The sequence below is a fragment of the Rhincodon typus genome, chromosome 9, assembly GCF_021869965.1.
Source record: "Rhincodon typus isolate 14 chromosome 9, sRhiTyp1.1, whole genome shotgun sequence".
NCBI lineage: Eukaryota > Metazoa > Chordata > Chondrichthyes > Orectolobiformes > Rhincodontidae > Rhincodon > Rhincodon typus.
The window spans coordinates 69,293,152-69,310,775 of record NC_063340.1 but is presented as its reverse complement, the minus strand read 5'-3'; the positions used below and the strand labels follow the sequence as shown (position 1 = coordinate 69,310,775).

At 40.1% G+C, this 17,624-nt stretch overlaps 1 protein-coding gene across 1 annotated transcript in view; it reads left to right on the top strand.

The window, feature by feature from the left end:
* The window catches only part of LOC109927566 (lutropin-choriogonadotropic hormone receptor-like), a 74,275-nt gene that overhangs the window by 34,486 nt on the left and 22,165 nt on the right, over positions 1-17,624 (top strand). Inside the window, exons 2-3 of the mRNA XM_048600630.1 lie at positions 18-89; positions 12,162-12,236. Coding sequence (XP_048456587.1) covers positions 18-89; positions 12,162-12,236 — 147 coding nt within the window. The remainder of the gene's footprint in view (positions 1-17; positions 90-12,161; positions 12,237-17,624) is intronic.

Here is a 17,624-nt window from a genome sequence, read left to right as displayed (position 1 = left end):
TTTCTTTTTATCTCCAGGAGGTTTACTCATCTGCCACTGAAAAAGATCCAAAGTTATTCTTTTGAAGGCCTTAGCAATATCATAAGAATGTAAGTTTAGTGAATGTTGAACTGTTAATTCTGAAAGTGTTCCATTTTTGTTTTAAATAATTACAATTTAATCAGAACAAAATACTTGTATTCTATAAATATCTAAATTTCGTAATGGAAAAAAATATTTTATGGAATTAAGTATTACCAGGATGTTGCCTGGTCTGGAGGGTTTTAGTTATGAGGAGAGGTTGGATAAACTCGAATTGTTTTCACTGGAAAGACAGAGGCTTAGGGCGCGACCTGATAGAGGTCTACAAAATTGAGAGGCATAGATAGGGTGGATGATCAGAGGCTTTTTCCCAGGGTAGAAAGGGCAACTAAAAGATGACACAGGTTCATTGTGAGAGGGAGAAAGTTTAGGGGAGAGGTGCTGGGAAAATTTTTCACACAGTGTGGTGGGTACTTGGAACATACTGTCAGTGGAGGTGGTGGAAGCAAGCACATTAGCAATGTTTAAGGCGCGTCTTGATAGACACATGAACGGGGCTGGGGGGTGGCGAACAGAGGGATAGAAACCATGTATGGGCAATAAGTGGCGGGTCTAAATAAGGACTGGAATCAGTGTGGTCTTGGTGAGCCGAAGGGCCTGTTCCTGTGCTGTATTGTATTGTATTGTATATTTGGTTTCACTCTTAGCGAGTCTTAGCTAGAATACTTCCAACAAAGACCTCATTCCTGCCCAAACACCATAACCTCTGGGTTTTTGTTGTCCCTTCCTTTTCTTCAACTACATATTGCATCTCAGTGACATAAACTGAAGTCTGCTTTAGCTTCTATGTATGATGGTCACAACTAGCTTTATTTTCCATTACCTCTCCAACCTTTGTATCTGACTGAAATCTAGTTCCGCATAATTGCCCTTTCTTACTACATACGTTTACCGCTGATTCCACTTTTCTGTGCTGCTGCTATCTCGGGTTAAAACAGATTTTCACAACCAGGATTCATCATTTAATACAAAACTGAACTGGGGAGATAGGAGTTAAGTTAGGTCATAGTGAATTCTGAGCCAAAAACCTGCTTTTATAGCCACGGTATTTATATGGCTAGTCCAATGGTAATGCTATTGAACATCAAGGGGTGAAGATTAGATTTTCTCTTAATGGAGGTGGTCATTGTCTGACACTTATATGGCGTGAAACTTAACACTTACAGCCTAAGTCTGAATGTTGTCCAGGCCTTGCTGCACATGAACGTGAAGTGCTTCAGTATATGAAAATTTGCAAATGTTGTTGAACATTTTGCAATCATCACAAAGAGTTCTCACATGTGCCTTTATGATGTAAGGAAGTAGCTGAAGATAGGTTGGCCTCGGACACATGCCTGAGAATTAACCTCCAACAAGCACAACCATCTTCCATTGTACTAGGTATGATTCTAATCAACAGAGTTTTACCATGATTCTCATTGAAACCAGTTTTGCTAGGGCCGCTTGATGCTATACTCAGTCAAATGCTGCCTTGATGTCATGGGAAGTAGCTCTCACCTTGCCTTTGGAGTTCAGTTGTTTTGTCTATGTTTGGCCAAAGCTAAAATGAGCTCAGGAGCTGAGTGGCCCTGCTTGATTGTTATTGCTGAGCAAGTGCCATTTGGTCACATTGTTGATGACACTTTCCATCAGTTTGTTGATGATCAAGAGTTGACTGGTAGGTTGAATTGGTCTGGTTGAATATGTCCTACCTTTTCTAAATAGGACATACCTGAGAAATTTTCCACATTACTTGGTAGATGCCATTGTTATACCTGTACTGAAATATCTTGCCTCGGTTTGTGGCTGATTGTTGTCAAAATGATGTCAGGGCCCATAGTCTTTATCATATCCTTTGACATCAGCTATTTCTTCAAATCATGTGGATCAAATAACTTGAAGCCTAGCCTCTGTGTTACTTTGGTCCTCATGAAAGAGTTGAGATGGTTTGTTCATTCGGCACTTCTAGATGAAGATTCTCATAAATGCTTCAACGTCTACTTTTTCACCGATGTATTGATTTTCCCCATCGTTAAGGATGGAGATTATGTGCAGTTTCCTCTTCCTCCTGGTTGTTTAATTATTGACCACTATTCATGACAGTACTGCCGAGTTTAGATCTGATTCTTTTGTTGTGGAATCACTTAGCTTCTCCTGCTGTTTGACATGCAAATTGACCCGCATTGTATCATCTCCAGGTTGACATCTCATTTTAGGTACATTGTACAGCTCCTGGCACACCCTCCTACACTATTCCTTGAAATAGGATTGAACTCTTGGCTTGATGATAATGGTAGAGTTAGAGATATATGATTTTACATAATGGTTGAATAACATTCTGCTGTTAATGGGCCATTGCATTTCATAGATGTCCTAAAAGTATTTGCTAGCTCTGTTCAATGTCTGACTCGTTTAGTTAGGCTTTGTGCTTGTGCAATAGAAGTACAGTATCTGTGACCTTACCAGTCTGTCCAAAGTGGTTTTGGAGTAATGGCTTTTTATGTACAGAACTGTGTGTGTCAGTTATTTTGGGAAAAAAAAACTATTGGTATTAACTGAGGCCTGCTGTCTTGTGCCCATTTAAACACTGTGGTGCCCAGGAAATTAATGCTTTCCTTGTGTGTTGTGGCTTTAAGTCCAATGGAGAGTTGATAATGATTGAGGATATTGATTAATTATTCTAATTTTGCTTCTGCGTGAGTCCAAGTGCTCAGCACCGATATAGAAAGTATTGTTAGTACATGACTATAACACCTCATAAATTAGTAAGAAAGAAAAGTTTCTGAAAATAGAAACATCATCCTTAAATTCTCAAAAGAGCATTCAAGAAAGAAATGATCTTGACCTCTGGATCATATGACTGACTTCCAGTAATGGAACTCCTTTGCAGTGTAGCATGATTGAGAGATGGAGGAGAGGCAACACAAAAGAGAGTAAACTGCTCACAAAAGGAAGAGGAGCTAGAAAAGACTCTCAGTAGGATTTCTTTCAGGAGCATTTCTCTTCTCTCACATAAATCTTGAGCAATGTGTGCATTATCTATGTTTTCCATGAAAAACTCACAGATCACTGTCACTGTCACTCTTGCAGCCACACCTGCAATTGCAGCAGGGCAAGGACAGTGCATTCTGTAGACATCATGATGACCATGGCCATGAATTTCTTCACATGGATGCCCTTCTAGCAGGACAAGACATCATCTCCAGTGTCTCCCAGTTTGCTGTCCACTAATCCACAAAGGAGTGACAGATGTTCTTTATTCCAGGAAAGGAGAGTTCATTGCATCTTCTCTGATCAGAGGGAAGCACATGGAGCTTGCATATGGCCTTGCCAGGATGATCAGCTTCCATATGGTACAAGTTGCCATCAACTGCCTGCAGCAGGGTCTGCGACTAATGCAATCCAAAAACAGAGATATTCCATTACTGTAAAGGGTACAATTTGCTGAATGTACAGTTGGTATGTGCCGAACCTCAGTACATCAATCGGGTGAATACCTGCTATCCTGGAGGAAATCATGATGCTTTTTTTCTACACTAGTCCACTGTTCTCTGGGTATTTGAGCCACCACATAGAACCAGAGGGTGGCTGCTGGATGGATAATTCACTTAAAGACTGGCCAATGACTCCACTTTACAATTCAACCACATGTGGTCAGAATGTGTGCATTGTCAGCCGTGCTGCCAGAGGTAACATCACAGAGCAGACCACTTGTGTACTCAACAGTTTGTAACCTGCACCACTCTGGCAGAGCCCTGTGCCTGCAGAATCCTCAACAACTTGGCCACGTACGGACATAGTCCTTGCCACAAGTGGTGTGATGAACAACTGAGGATAAGGAGTCAACCATCAAATCCCATTTTTATCTGGGCATTTTGTGTTTGCCTCATCCAACTACAATTGCGCTGGATTATATGCCAAATTATTATTAATTACTATTAATGAATTAACAACAGCTACACACCTTACTATCACAGCATTCTTTTGGCTACAATGTTGGAACAAAATCACAAAACAACGATTGGAACTAACTTTGTCCTGCAAATTATCAATTATTACTGTGCAAAAGTCAACAGATCACCCTCTGGAGTTTGCTCAGGGCCTATTTTGCCTTGTCTGGTCCTAAGCTTCTATGCCTGTTACCTTGGTGGCTACAGCATGGCTATGAAAGGCTCCTGGCCTATGGGTGAATGGGGGTGTGTGTGTGTGTGTGTGTGTGTGTAGACTTGAAGGTAGTTTTACAGCACATCCCCAAGCAACTCTGGATCTAAAAAGTCCCATTTTGAACTGCACCAACTTGCCATGGGTGGTGACAGTTTGAGCTTACTGATGGGCAAAAATGGAGTGGTAGTGGTAGGAACATGAAAAGCTGCCATCCTGGAAGAAGACAGCAACTTGATGTTATATGAAGCCACTGCCACTCCCCTAGTGAGATGCCTCAGTAATCCTTGCGATCTGTTGGAGAACAGATTGCTGGACTGCTTTGAGACTTTGAAAGTCCCATTAGACACTTACTAGCAGCAGTGATGGTAGTCTGGTCTTGAATGCTAGCAAGCTGACCTTGGCTAATTTCAGTTTACGCCTCCACTGCAGTGCTCAGATATTGAGTAGGTTCTGATTGTATTGCACAGGAAGCTGAGATATTTGCCAGATACTGGATCATGGTAGGGTCTGCAAAGTCTCTCATGAAGTTGTTTAGAAAGGACAAACTTTAAACTAGCAAGTTGGGACTTGGACCCCTTCATGTTCTTGGACAGTGTTTAGAGATACAAGAACAATTTTCCTCAAAACTTAAGTTTCAGATGTTTGGAATCACCTTCAGTAATCAAAGCTGGCTATCATGAAATTACTGAAGTACACAATACACCTGCTTTGATCTGGGGTTGAACTGGTACCTTAGCAGCAATAATCTCTCAATGTTGTTGTGTTTCTCTACTAGTACAACCTGTACCTATTTTTCATTTAACTTCAGCTAAGTACCTGGTTGATGGTTAAATAACTTTATCAATGAGCCCATACACCTTTGTCCCTCTCACTGTGTTCTAGTGTTTCATTTAGCATTTGCCACCTGTTGCTCTGGCTACCTATAAGATATAAATCTTCCTTAAAATGATCGCAGTGTTCCTAAATATTTGTCTTCCATCTTGATATTATTTGAAAATATTGAGAGCTTAACTCACTGTTCAACTCAATATGGTCAGAAATCACATGACACCAGGTTATAGCCCAACAGGCTTATTTGAAAATACAAGCTTTCAGAACCTCAGTCCTTCTTCAGGTGTTAGTGAGAGAGGTTGTATCAGACGCAGAATTTATAAGTAAAAGATCAATGGGTCACACCATTGATGAGGATGTATTAAACAAACCTCAGATGCTGTTAAGTCTTTAATCAGTTAGAAGGTTTTAATTGATTTAATATGTATATGTAAATCCCCAAGTTCCTTTCAAGTCACTGTCCTGAGAGAACTAAAGGTTTTATCAGTGTAAAGAACAGATGATATTTTAGGTCAAACAATGCATTTTAGGTGTGATGCCTTTTTTTATAATCTGTTTGTGTTTTGGTTTGGAGTCAGACTGGTTTTATTGCTAAAGTAGGAATTTATAAAACACCACATTGACCAACTGTCTATAAATTGTGCGCTTATTGAACAAAGTAGAATGTATCTGCAAATACAAATTCACCCCATAGATTCCCGTGTGCGTGTGCCCACCTCAGTCCAACACCAGCATGTCCACATCACAACTCGATATGCATTCAAAAATATTAGCACCAACCCTTGGGCACACACAGCATAATTTCAGACTTTGAAGATGATGCAAAATTCAAAGAAAGTAACAAATAACAAGCAGAATCGTAATAAAGTTCGGAAGGAGACAAATTGATGAAATGAGAAGACATGGAGCAGATGCAATTTAACAGAAATACAAAGTGAAGCATTTGGATTGGAAAAATAAGGAGAATATAAACCAATCCATATTAACAACCTTTATTTTATAGAGTGCCTGTAATGTAATGAATCAGCCCAAGGTACTTCATGGGAGTTTTAAGAAGCGCAAAACCACAGAATCAGATATTTGGGCAATGGCCAAAGGCTTGGTAAAACAGATGGACTGTAATCAAGGTTTTAAAGGCAGAATGGAAGATAGAGAGCCAGAGAGGTTTAAGCAAAGATTCCTGGAATTACATTATCCACTTTCCAATCCCCAGCAATCTTTCCTGAATTTTACAACCTCACACAAATACAGTTAAATGATTTTTTTGGGTGCGGGTTGTTTGGAACAGATACTTTGCTTCAAGAGCATCTGACCTTTTTACATTTGTTATTTGCCTAATCTTCCTCCACAGTTCTGAAAGATGGATGCATAAACCAGTTACTAGTGGAAAGAAAGCAAACTCATTGTCATAAAATAAAATTAAATCGTATCTTACCTATATGCATGAAATATTAGGATCCTCTACAATCTCAAGCTGTGAACAGGGTTCAGCCATTTAAAAAGGCAAAAAATAAATCTTATAGTAGCATTTTTAAATTCACTTCTGGGATCTGGGCATTGCTGGCTAGCCAGCATTTATTGTCTATCCTTAGCTGCCCTTCAGAAGGTGGTGAGAAGCTGCCATCTTGAACCACTGAAGTCCATATGTTATAGGTTGACCCACAATTCCCTTAGGCAGGGAATACCAGGATTTTGACCCAGTGACAGTGAAGGAATGGTGATACATTTCTAAGTCAGTATGATAAGTAGCTTGTAGGGGAACTTGCAGACTGTGGTGCTCCTATGTATCTGCTGCCTTTGTCCTTCTAGACGGAAGTTGTTGTGAGTTTGGAAGGTACTGTCCACTAAGGATCTTTGGTGAATTTCTGCAATGCATCTTATAGATAGTACACATTACTCAGTGGTGGTAGGAGTGGATACTTGTGAATGTGATACCAATAAAATGGGCTGTTTTGACCTGGATGGTGTCAAGCTTCTTGAGGATTGTTGGAGCTGCACCCATCCTTGCAGGCACAGAGTATTCCATCATATTCCTGACTTGTGCTTTGTATATGTTTTGGGGAATCAGGAGATGATTTAGTCACTGCAGTATTTCTAGCCTCTGACCTGGTTTTGTGGCCACTTTGTTTATATGGTGAGTTCAGTTGAGTTTCTGGTCAATGATAACACCAAGGATGTTGATTAATGGGGGATTCAGTGATAGTAACAACATTGAATGTCAAGGAGTGGTGGTTACATTGTCTCTAATTGCAGGTGGGAATTGCCTAGCATTTATGTGGTATGAATGTTACTTGCCACTTTCCAGCCCAAGCCTGCATATTGTCTTGAACTTGTTGTATTTGAACATGGACTGCTTCAGTATCTGAGGAGTCACAAATGGTGCTGAACATGGGGCAATCATCGATGAACAACCCAACTTCTGATATTATGCTGAAGAGAAGGTCATTGATGAAACAGCTGAAGATGGTTGGGCCTAGGACACTACCCTGAGAAACTCCTGCAGAGATATCCTGGAACTGAGGTGACTGACCTCCAACATTCATAATTATCTTCCTACGTGCTAGATATGACTCCAATTAGATGTTCCCATACCTAAACATAATTACCTCGGCACCTCAGTAAAAGCTACCTAGAATTTGAATTGTGGATCAATTCAATCAAAGTTTGGAGAGATGAGTTCAATTAATTTGGTGTAAATGTAATGTACATTTGTGGCATAGAAGTTAATTAAAATCGGGTGTGATCATATTGATCCCCACTCCTGAAATTAGAAATTGAATAAAAATGTGCTTTGTATTGCTGCAGTGTTTACAACCTCGAAATATATGTAAGTCACATCTTTAAAGCTCCATATAAAGAAAGAAATTACATAGAAATAAATACGCAAGAAGCAATAAACGTTTTGAAAATTTTGCTTGAAGTTGATTTGCATTTATCCCTTTTATATTTAAGTGGGTTTGATTCTGTTATCAAATGCACTGGCTGACGTGCATGTTTTCATTCATGATAGCTGAAGAGACAACTTAAAACTCCTAAACCACAAGGCTGCTTAACTGGTGTTATTTTTTTGACAAACTAAAACTAAACCAGTTACAGGAAATTGTATTAAAGATTGATTGTAACATTCTGCTTCCAATCAACAATAACTTTTCTTGTAGTAGTCTTTTGTGGACAGTTGACCTGTACGAAAGGCATATCTTATTCAATATTTCTTAATTTGGATCAAACTTCTAGACTGAAAATATTCAAACATCCTAAAAATGTATAAGGGGGATCACAATGTACAATTAACACATGTCTGTTTCTTCTGTTAGAAACTGCACACAAAGTTTGGGCTGCCAGTTCACCTTTATGATAAACCATGCAGCCAATGCTGTTTGCTATTGAGGGTGGCATGACTCAGCAGGAGGCAAAGCTGAAACAAGTTGAACCTAGCTTGCACTGATAATTGTGTATTAACTGTATGTGGGCAATGGGCAGTTACTGTTGTTTCACAAGTAAGAATTCCTTTATTACTTCATTTGAGTTTACAAAATTAGTCCTTTCGTTAATTGATCCCTCCTCCCTTCCATCCTATTACAGACCCTCCTTTTCTGCTCTTTTTCCCATCCTTGTCCCTCCTCAATGGCATCAAACCTATTTCCGTCTCTAACATTTGCAGTATCTGATGAAAGGTTATTGACCTGCAAAGTGAACTTTTTATCTTCACAGATACTGCCAAACCCAGTGAGTATTTCTAGCATTTTCTGTTATTATTTCATATTGCTAGCAATCGCAGCATTTTGTTGAACTGTTTTGTTTATTCGAAGATAAATCCAAAGTCTGTTCGTCTAAATGATTTTCATATAATGGTGTAGAATTGGAAAAGTGTTAAGTTGGATTGTTATACAGTTGGACCTGAATAAGTAGTTGTTTTGACCGCTAAACTGTACACAATCAGAGTGAATCATTGATAAATCGGAGATAATTAGAACTCCATGTATTAGGAGTAGTTGAATATGGTTTTGGTTGAGTGGAATTCTATGTTTAGACCTGAACTACTCTTTAATCAGCTTTGTGTATAAGTAAAGTTGGCTTAATATAGTAAGAGATGGCTGGATAGTTGTCTTCAAAAAAGATTTGGTGGTTAGCTGCCTACTCGGTTTGAACACCATGTACTAGTGCATGAGAAGACAGAACTCTTGAGTCAGATAAACATAAGAAATTGATTTGTCACTTTACATTCTGGTAAACATGACTGAGTTTACAAAAAAAACTTAAAGCAAAAAAAAATGATGGTAGGACAATGTGATGCAAAATTTCAGTGCAAAAAAAATGAAGATATTTTACACTGGTTTAACACTATGCACAAGGTTCTTTAACCTTTGAAAGTGGTTTAGTAGAAACTCTGCTACTCATTAATCCTAGGCCCTATGTTCAAAGGTGTTCACACAGGAAGTGTGTGCCTAGTGGCACTGCCCATCAATGAAGAGCTGCCAGCCTCTGATTGGTGACAGCTCCTGGATTGGGGCTTCCTTCCACATGGGTCTTTGTCTCTGCAGTACTTGTGAGACCCCATGTTGCCTCCACTAAACATGACCCATTGTGTGAGTCCTGCAATTTTCTAAAGCTTGATTATTTATGATGACTTCTGTTTTATATTGGATTTTACGTACTAATGATACTAGATGCTCAAAAAAAATCCATCAAAAGTTCTATTCATCAAGCTCACTGTAAATTTAATGAAATTCTAGGGCATTGACACTTCCAGTGAATAAACCTCCACTTATCATTATATAGGTCTCCCACAATAAAAAAAAATTGCAAAAAATGAATTTTGAATTGAACCTTGTATGTAGCTATCCAGAATTATGACAGTAAGAAAGATTTGTAATCAATTACAACAAAAAAACCTTCAAAATGTGTTGCAGGCATCAAAAGTGGAATAAATATTGGAAGGGAGAGTGCAACATTTACTCAATGTTTTTAATAGTTGTCCTGAAGTAAGACCATACTGTGTAAAATATACTAGCTTGTTGCCCATAAAATCCCCAAACAGAAATCATGATGGATGCAAAGTCCACCTGAACCCTAACAGTATCACAGCTTTTAAAAGCAAAATTAAGGTCAATAAAAGAAACATAATTAAACATGTAAGGGAACAAAACAACTTGATTTACTTCTTTCTCAGATTCAGACTAGGTACAATATGGTTGAATGGGCTCCCATCCTATAATATTCTCATTCTATGAATGCCCTCCTTTGGATATGCAAATAATTGATGTGGCATTTTAACTAAATTGGGAAAGATTAAAACAAAACACTAGTAAAGATAACTTCAGACTTATTTTTCTCAATTTCCAACCAACTCCTTAAACCCATCTAAACTCGCCACCCCTAACAAGTGTGAGATGTTCATGGATTGTTTCATGACCAGGATGTAGATTATCTATTAAGCTATCTCACTGCTATGTCCAGAATGCCAGACCTCTCCCAGGCATATCTCTACTGAAAGAACTCCACAGAGGACAGTATCCCATCACCAAGTTACCCTTTATTTACACGTGGAAAGTCCTTGAAACTGATACAGCTCCGTCAGAGGCAGCTGTCAGAGTGTCAGAATGTCTGACACTCCAGTTTGCTTGTGTCAGCCAGGAATCCCTGATTGGACCAGATTAATAGCCCAATCAGGTATCTCATATTCTAAGAGGTCTACCTGGCTGACCTCATTACAATCACTACACCTACTTTCGGTATCTTTCTCCTTCTCTCTCCCATCTTCCCTTGCGTCTTCCCAATTTAAAAAAAATGACAAGGGTGTGTGCAAAGGATTACTCATAAGATCAATTTTCTGCTTCCTGAAACCACCTAACTTCCTTTATTCCTCCTAATGCTACCTGACAATGCAAATAATTCGCTCTCCTCTGCAACTGTCACCCACCCATTCAAAACCACTGTCATCAGGCTTCTATGCCAGTGTTGTTGCTATCCATCGGTAACTATTGATCCTCAGCATGCCTGCCTCAGTCTTCCTAGAGACTCAATCTTTATCCTGGCATCACAGAATCATAGAGTCATAGAGGTATACAGCACAGAAACAGACCCAACTTGTCCATGCTGACCAGATTTCCTAAATTGAATTAGTCCCATTTGCCTGTGTTTGGCCTTATCCCTCCAAACCTTTCCTATCCATGTTCCTATTCAAATGTCTGTTAAATGTTGTAGTTGTACCCACCTCTACCACTTGCTCTGGCAACTCGTTCTATATATGCACTACCTTCTGTGTTTTAAAAAAAAAAGTTGCCTGTCAGATCCCTTTTAAATCTGTCCCTTCTCACTTTAAACCTATGCCCTCTAGTTTTGGACTCCCCTACCCTGGGGTAAAGACCCTGACTATTCACCTTATCTATGCTTCACATGATTTTATAAACCTTTATAAGGTCTCCCCTCAGCCTCCCACGCTCCAGGGAAAAAAGTCCTGGCCTGCCCAGCCACTTGACACACTCCTAGTTCTCTCAAGTCTTTGAAACTCTCGCTCTTTCAAAATATGCTGGATGTTGTGATCCCAATGCAATTATGTGACCCTGGTCCTGGGACCCCTTCAAAATATTTCCAAGTCTCAGAAATGTCTCAAAGTTTATTAGTCTATATTCCCATTAATGCCACATGGCGTGATGTCATTATTTTTATAAAATGACTCACTCACTATGAACAATGCCACTGAAGATTGACTAGTAGATCAAAATTTTGCCATAAGCTGTAGAAATGGTATTTGAAAATATTAGGTTGTTATTCTTGTAAGTAGTTCTTGGGTGTAAGAGATATTTCTGATACTAAGCTTGGGATTTAAAACCCTGCTGATTGTCAGCAGGAAGAGGAGGCTGCAAGAGCATTCTCCACAGTTTTCGAATCAGGTCAAAGTTCCGTAAGTATGGGACTGCTGTATGAAACCACCGCTAGTACTCAGTGGTAAATATCAGCCTAGCATAGTCCTACAAAATGATCCAGACAAAATATTCAATTCATAAACATTTTTTTAATTCCGCTCCAGTTTAGATGAGAACATAGATTAATAATTTTTCAGATGATAGAATAAATAGTTTCTTTTGTGTGTCCTTATCTTTCAGTGATATTTCCCAGAGTGATTCTTTGGAGAGAATTGAACCTAAAGCCTTCGTTGATCTTCTGGACTTAGTGGAACTGTAAGTGACTTTGTAAATTTAATCTGCAAATGCAAAATCAATTTGACCTTAATACCACGGCGGCTGAAGTTTTCAAATCCTTCAGGATGGAAACTACCTGGTGCTGTAGATCTAATCTTGAGGGTAAGATCTGAAGGAAATTTTGATGTGCGGGTGCCAGACCAGTGATTAACATGTTTCTGGTCAGTTTTGTAATGCCAGCAAAGGCAACAACTATGCACTAGTTGTGCTTGGCCAAGTTGAATAAACCTACTTATGGCAGGTTTGGATCGACCCAGTGACAGATAGGCCCCATTCTGAGGAAATGCTGGCAGCTAAAGGCAATTGGTCAGGTTTGAGAACATAGAACATAGAACAGTACAGAATAGTACCAGCCCTTCGGCCCACGATGTTGTGCTGAACTTTTACCCTAAACCTCAGGTCTATCTAACCTCCACCCCTACCTTATACAATCATCCTAATATGCCTATCTAATAGCTGCTTAAATGCCCCTAATGAGGCTGACTCCACTACCCGTTCCGGCAATGCATTCCACGCCCCTACCACTCTCTGAATAAAGAACCTACCTCTGACGTCTCCCCTATATCGACCTCCACTCTCTTTAAAACTATGCCCCCTTGTAATAGCTACCTCCACCCTAGGAAAAAGTCTCTGGCTGTCCACTCTATCAATACCTCTGATCATTTTGTACACCTCCATCAAGTCACCTCTCATCCTTCGTCGTTCTAAAGAGAAAAGCCCTAGCTCTCTCAACCTTTCCTTTTTACACCTTCCCTCCATTCCAGGCAACATTCTGGTAAATCTCCTCTGCATCTTTTCCAACGCTTCCACATCTTTCTTGTAATGAGGCGACCAGAACTGGACACGATACTCCAGATGTGGCCGAACCAGGGTTTTGTATAGCTGGAGCATAACTTCACGGCTCTTGAACTCAATCCCTCTATTAATGAAAGCTAACGCACCATACGCCTTCTTAACCACTCTATACACCTGGGTAGCAGCTTTCAAGGAACTGTGGACATGAACCCCAAGATCCACACTGCCAAGAATCTTTCCGTTAACCCTGTATTTTGCTTTCAAATTTGTCCTTCCAAAATGAATCACCTCACACTTGTCAGGGTTAAACTCCATCAGCCACTTCTCAGCCCAGCTCTGCATCCTATCAATGTCCCTTTGTAACCTAGAACAGCCCTCCGCACTATCCACAACTCGACCCACCTTCGTATCATCCGCAAACTTACTAAACCACCCTTCCACTCCTACATCCAAATCATTTACAAAAATCACAAATGGAAGAGGACCCAGAACTGATCCTTGTGGTACACCACTCATAACTGAGCACCATGTTGAATATTTTCCGTCCACTACCACCCTTTGTCTTCTAAGGGTCAGCCAATTCTGAATCCAATCTACCACATTTCCCCCTATCCATGCCTCCTTACTTTCTGCATGAGCCTACCATGGGGAACCTTATCAAACACCTTACTTAAATCCATGTATACCACATCCACTGCTCTACCTTCATCCACGTGTTTGGTTACCTCTTCACAGAATTCAGTAAGGTTTGTGAGGCATGATCTACCCCTCACAAATCCATGCTGACTATCACAAATCAAATTGTGCCTATCCAAGTGATCATAAATCCTATCTCTCAGAGCCCTTTCCAATAATTTGCCCACCACTGAAGTAAGACTAACTGGCCTGTAATTTCCGGGTTATCCCTGTTCCCTATTTTGAACAAGGGAATGACGTTTGCCACTCTCCAATCTTCTGGCACTATACCTGTGGACAGTGAGGACTAAAAGATCATCGCCAAAGGCTCTGCGATCTCTTCCCTTGCTTCCCATAGAATCCTTGGATAAATCCCATCAGGCCCAGGGGATTTATCTATCTTCAAGTTCCTCAAAATTCCTAGTACATCTTCCTTACTAACATCCGCCTCCTCTAGCCTACCAGCCCATTTCACACTGTCCTCCCCTACAACTAGGTCCCTCAGTTGTGAATGCTGAAGAAAAGTATTCATTTAAGGACCTTTCCTATCTCTTTAGGTTCCGTGCACAAATTCCCTTTACAATCCTTGATCGGCCCTATCCTTTCTCTGGTCATTCTGTTATTCCTCACGTACGTGTAAAAAGCCTTGGAGTTTTCCTTGATCCTATCTGCCAAGGTTTTCTCATGCCCCCTTATAGCTCTCCTAAGCCCTTTCTTCAGCTTCTTCCTGGCTAACTTGTATCCCTCTAGAGCCTTTTCCGATCCTTGTTTCCTAAACCTTATATAAGCATCCTTCTTCCTCTTAACCAGTCGTTCGACCTGTCTCGAGAACCAAGGCTCCCTCACTTGACTTCCCTTCCCTGCCTGCTAGGGACAAACATATCGAGCACACGCAGTATGCATTCCTTTAAACAATCTCCACATTTCTGTAGTGCTCTTCCCTGACAGCATCTGTTCCCATTTTATGTTACCCAGTTCTTGCCTAACAGAATTATAATTATCCTTCCCCCAATTATAAACCTTACCCTGCTGTATGTACCTATCCTTTTACATGACTTTTGTAAAAGTAACAGAGTTATGATCACTACTGCCAAAATGCTCTCCGACCAACAGGTCGAATGCTTGGCCTGTTCATTGCCAAGCACCAAATCCAAAGTGGCCTCTCCTCGTGTTGGTCTATCTACATACTGTGTCAGGAATCCTTCCTGAATGCACTGGACAAAATCCACTCCATCTAAACTTTTACAACTTAAAAAGTTTCCAATCAATATCTGGAAAGTTGAAGTCACCCATGTCTACAACCCTGTGACTTCTGCACCTTTCCAGTGTCTGCCTCCCAATCCGCTCCTCCACTTCTCTGCAACTATTAGGGGTTCTGTTTTTAAAAAAAAAACCCAACAAAGTGACTGCTCCTTTCTTGTTCCTGACCTCAACCCAAACTGACTCTGCAGACATATCATTCTCAAACTGCCTTTCAGTAGCTGCTATACTAGCCCTGACTAGCAATGTCACTCTGCCGCCTCTTTTACCACCCTCCCTATTTCTTTTAAAGCATCTAAATCCCAGAACTTCCAACAACCATTTCTGTCCCTGAGTTACCCAAGTTTCTGTAATGGCCACAACATCGTAGTTCCAAGTATTGATCCATGCTCTAAGTTCATCCACCTTATTTCTGATATTTCTAGCATTGAAATATACACACTTCAAACCATCCCTGTGTCCGCAATTTCGCTCCATCGACCACATTTCTTTATTAACAACCTCACTCCCTGGGAAAGGTTCTGTCTGGGATGGGGTGATGTTGAGTGTTGGGGGAGTTTGGAGGTTCAGGTTTATGTTTTTACATTTCCTCTTCCCTTGCACTGGAGGTGCAAGAATCAGTGAATCACAGCTTCAGCCACAGGCCATGGCAGCGTTGACCACATTTTAGTTTAAGAAAGTAAAACCCCTTCAGATGGTGGCTCAAGGTAAAGCCATCTTTCCCTTCCCTCTCCTACAGCAGTAGTCGCCACCTTTCGCTAGTGGGATGCTCTCTGATTGGCCCGTCAACCTCAAGAATACGCATGTCTTTGTTAATTTAAAGCTGGATACCAAGATAGTCAATTAGAAGGTTGCCTCTCAGGAGATTGCATTATTGATGCTTTTCCAAGAAGTGCAGGGTCAAGATGTGGAGACCGTCCTTCCACCATTACGTTTAAGGGGCATAATATTCCCTAATGAAGCATGCAAACTATTCAGATTTGAAATTAAGCAATGTAGAACTTAGTAACAATTTTGCCAATGAAGGATTATACTGAGTGTGAACCATTAAATTGCAGCACCTTTAAAATGACACCTTATTTTTTCAACTGCGTCATTATTTTGATCGTTGGTTGCAATTGTCAGCTAAGCCTCTAACGGCTTTGCATCAATCATTTCCATGACAAAAATCTCTAAAGGTCAATTGTGGGAATGAAATGAATGAAGAAGCATATCAAATTTTTTGATTAGGTTACCATGTAGAATATAAAACAGATTTTCAGCTGTAACCTATTATCACTGTGTGTGTAAATATGGTAGTGTCCCTACCCCTGGATTGGGAGGCCTAGTTTCAAGTCCCACCTGCCCCAGAGGTGCTCGATAGGCACTCTAAACAGGTTGATTTAAAAATGCATTAAGGATCCCTCTTTTGGCAAAGTGGTACTGTCCCTACCCCGGACTGAGAGACACAGGTTCAAGTCCCACCTGTTCCAGAGACATGTAATAACATCTCTGAACAGATTGATTAGAAAAATAGGTTAAATAAAAAATGTAAATGAAAGGTCACTGAGGTGCTTTGTCTGAGGAAGAAATATGGCTTCCTTTATTGAGCAGAAGCAAATTCCTGGGCTGGTAACATGCAAACATAATAGGAGCACGAGTAGACCATATGACCCATCCAACCTGTTCTACCATTCAACATGATTGTGACCGAACTTCAGCTTCAACTCCACGTTCCTGCCTACTTCCCATATCATTTGATCCAAAGATTCACAGCTTCTTGAGCATCAAACTTTTCCACATCTCAGTGCTAAATGATTTGTCCCTTATTTTGAAGCTGTGGGCCAGTGTTCTAGATTCCCCAGTCAGGGAAACAACCTTCCTGTCGGACGTCCTTTAGAATCTTTTATTGTCAAAAGGGTTTTAGTTCTTGCACGATGATATTGAAGCAAGCTGCAATATAGCTAACATAGAGCTAAATGTAATCTTGGAAGAAATTCGCTAAGGAAATATATGTTTTAAAAAATGAAATGAATATAAGGTTTTAGAAGCCTGAATTATGGTATGTTATGCTCACTACTTTCACTGTTGCCCTTTTGCTTTCTTTTAGAATAAATGTCCATTAGAATAAATTCAGAAATCATGCCTTCTTTGCTGTGAACTGCTCTTAGGGAAAACAGTTCAGAGAATTCACCCTACAGTATTAAGTCTCTCTCTGATCTGAAATCTGTTGAATAGTGGCTCCCTGCAGAAAAATATGTGAATTTATCATTTAATGTTTTATTGGGGGAACACCAGTACAGTTTCCTTGGCCTCCTATGAAATCTCAGTGAGAAATCAACAGCACCTCTAGTTAAAGGGATAAAATTCTGGTTGATTTTTGTCTTCTTAGATATAATTCTAAGCAAGTAATCGAAGTAATCTAAGCAAGGAGATATGCTTGCAAAAAGCTTAGTTCATACAACATTGATGTATTCATGAAACTGGAGTGATGATATTCCCCAATTATTTAATGCCTGATAGAATTATTAACTAGTTACAGCAACAGCAGGAGGCTGTTCAGCCTGTTATGTCTATGCTGGCTCTCTGGAAGAGAAATTCACTAGTCCCACTCTGCCACATCTTTGCTGCAATTCTTTCAGTTCAAATCAGCGCCAT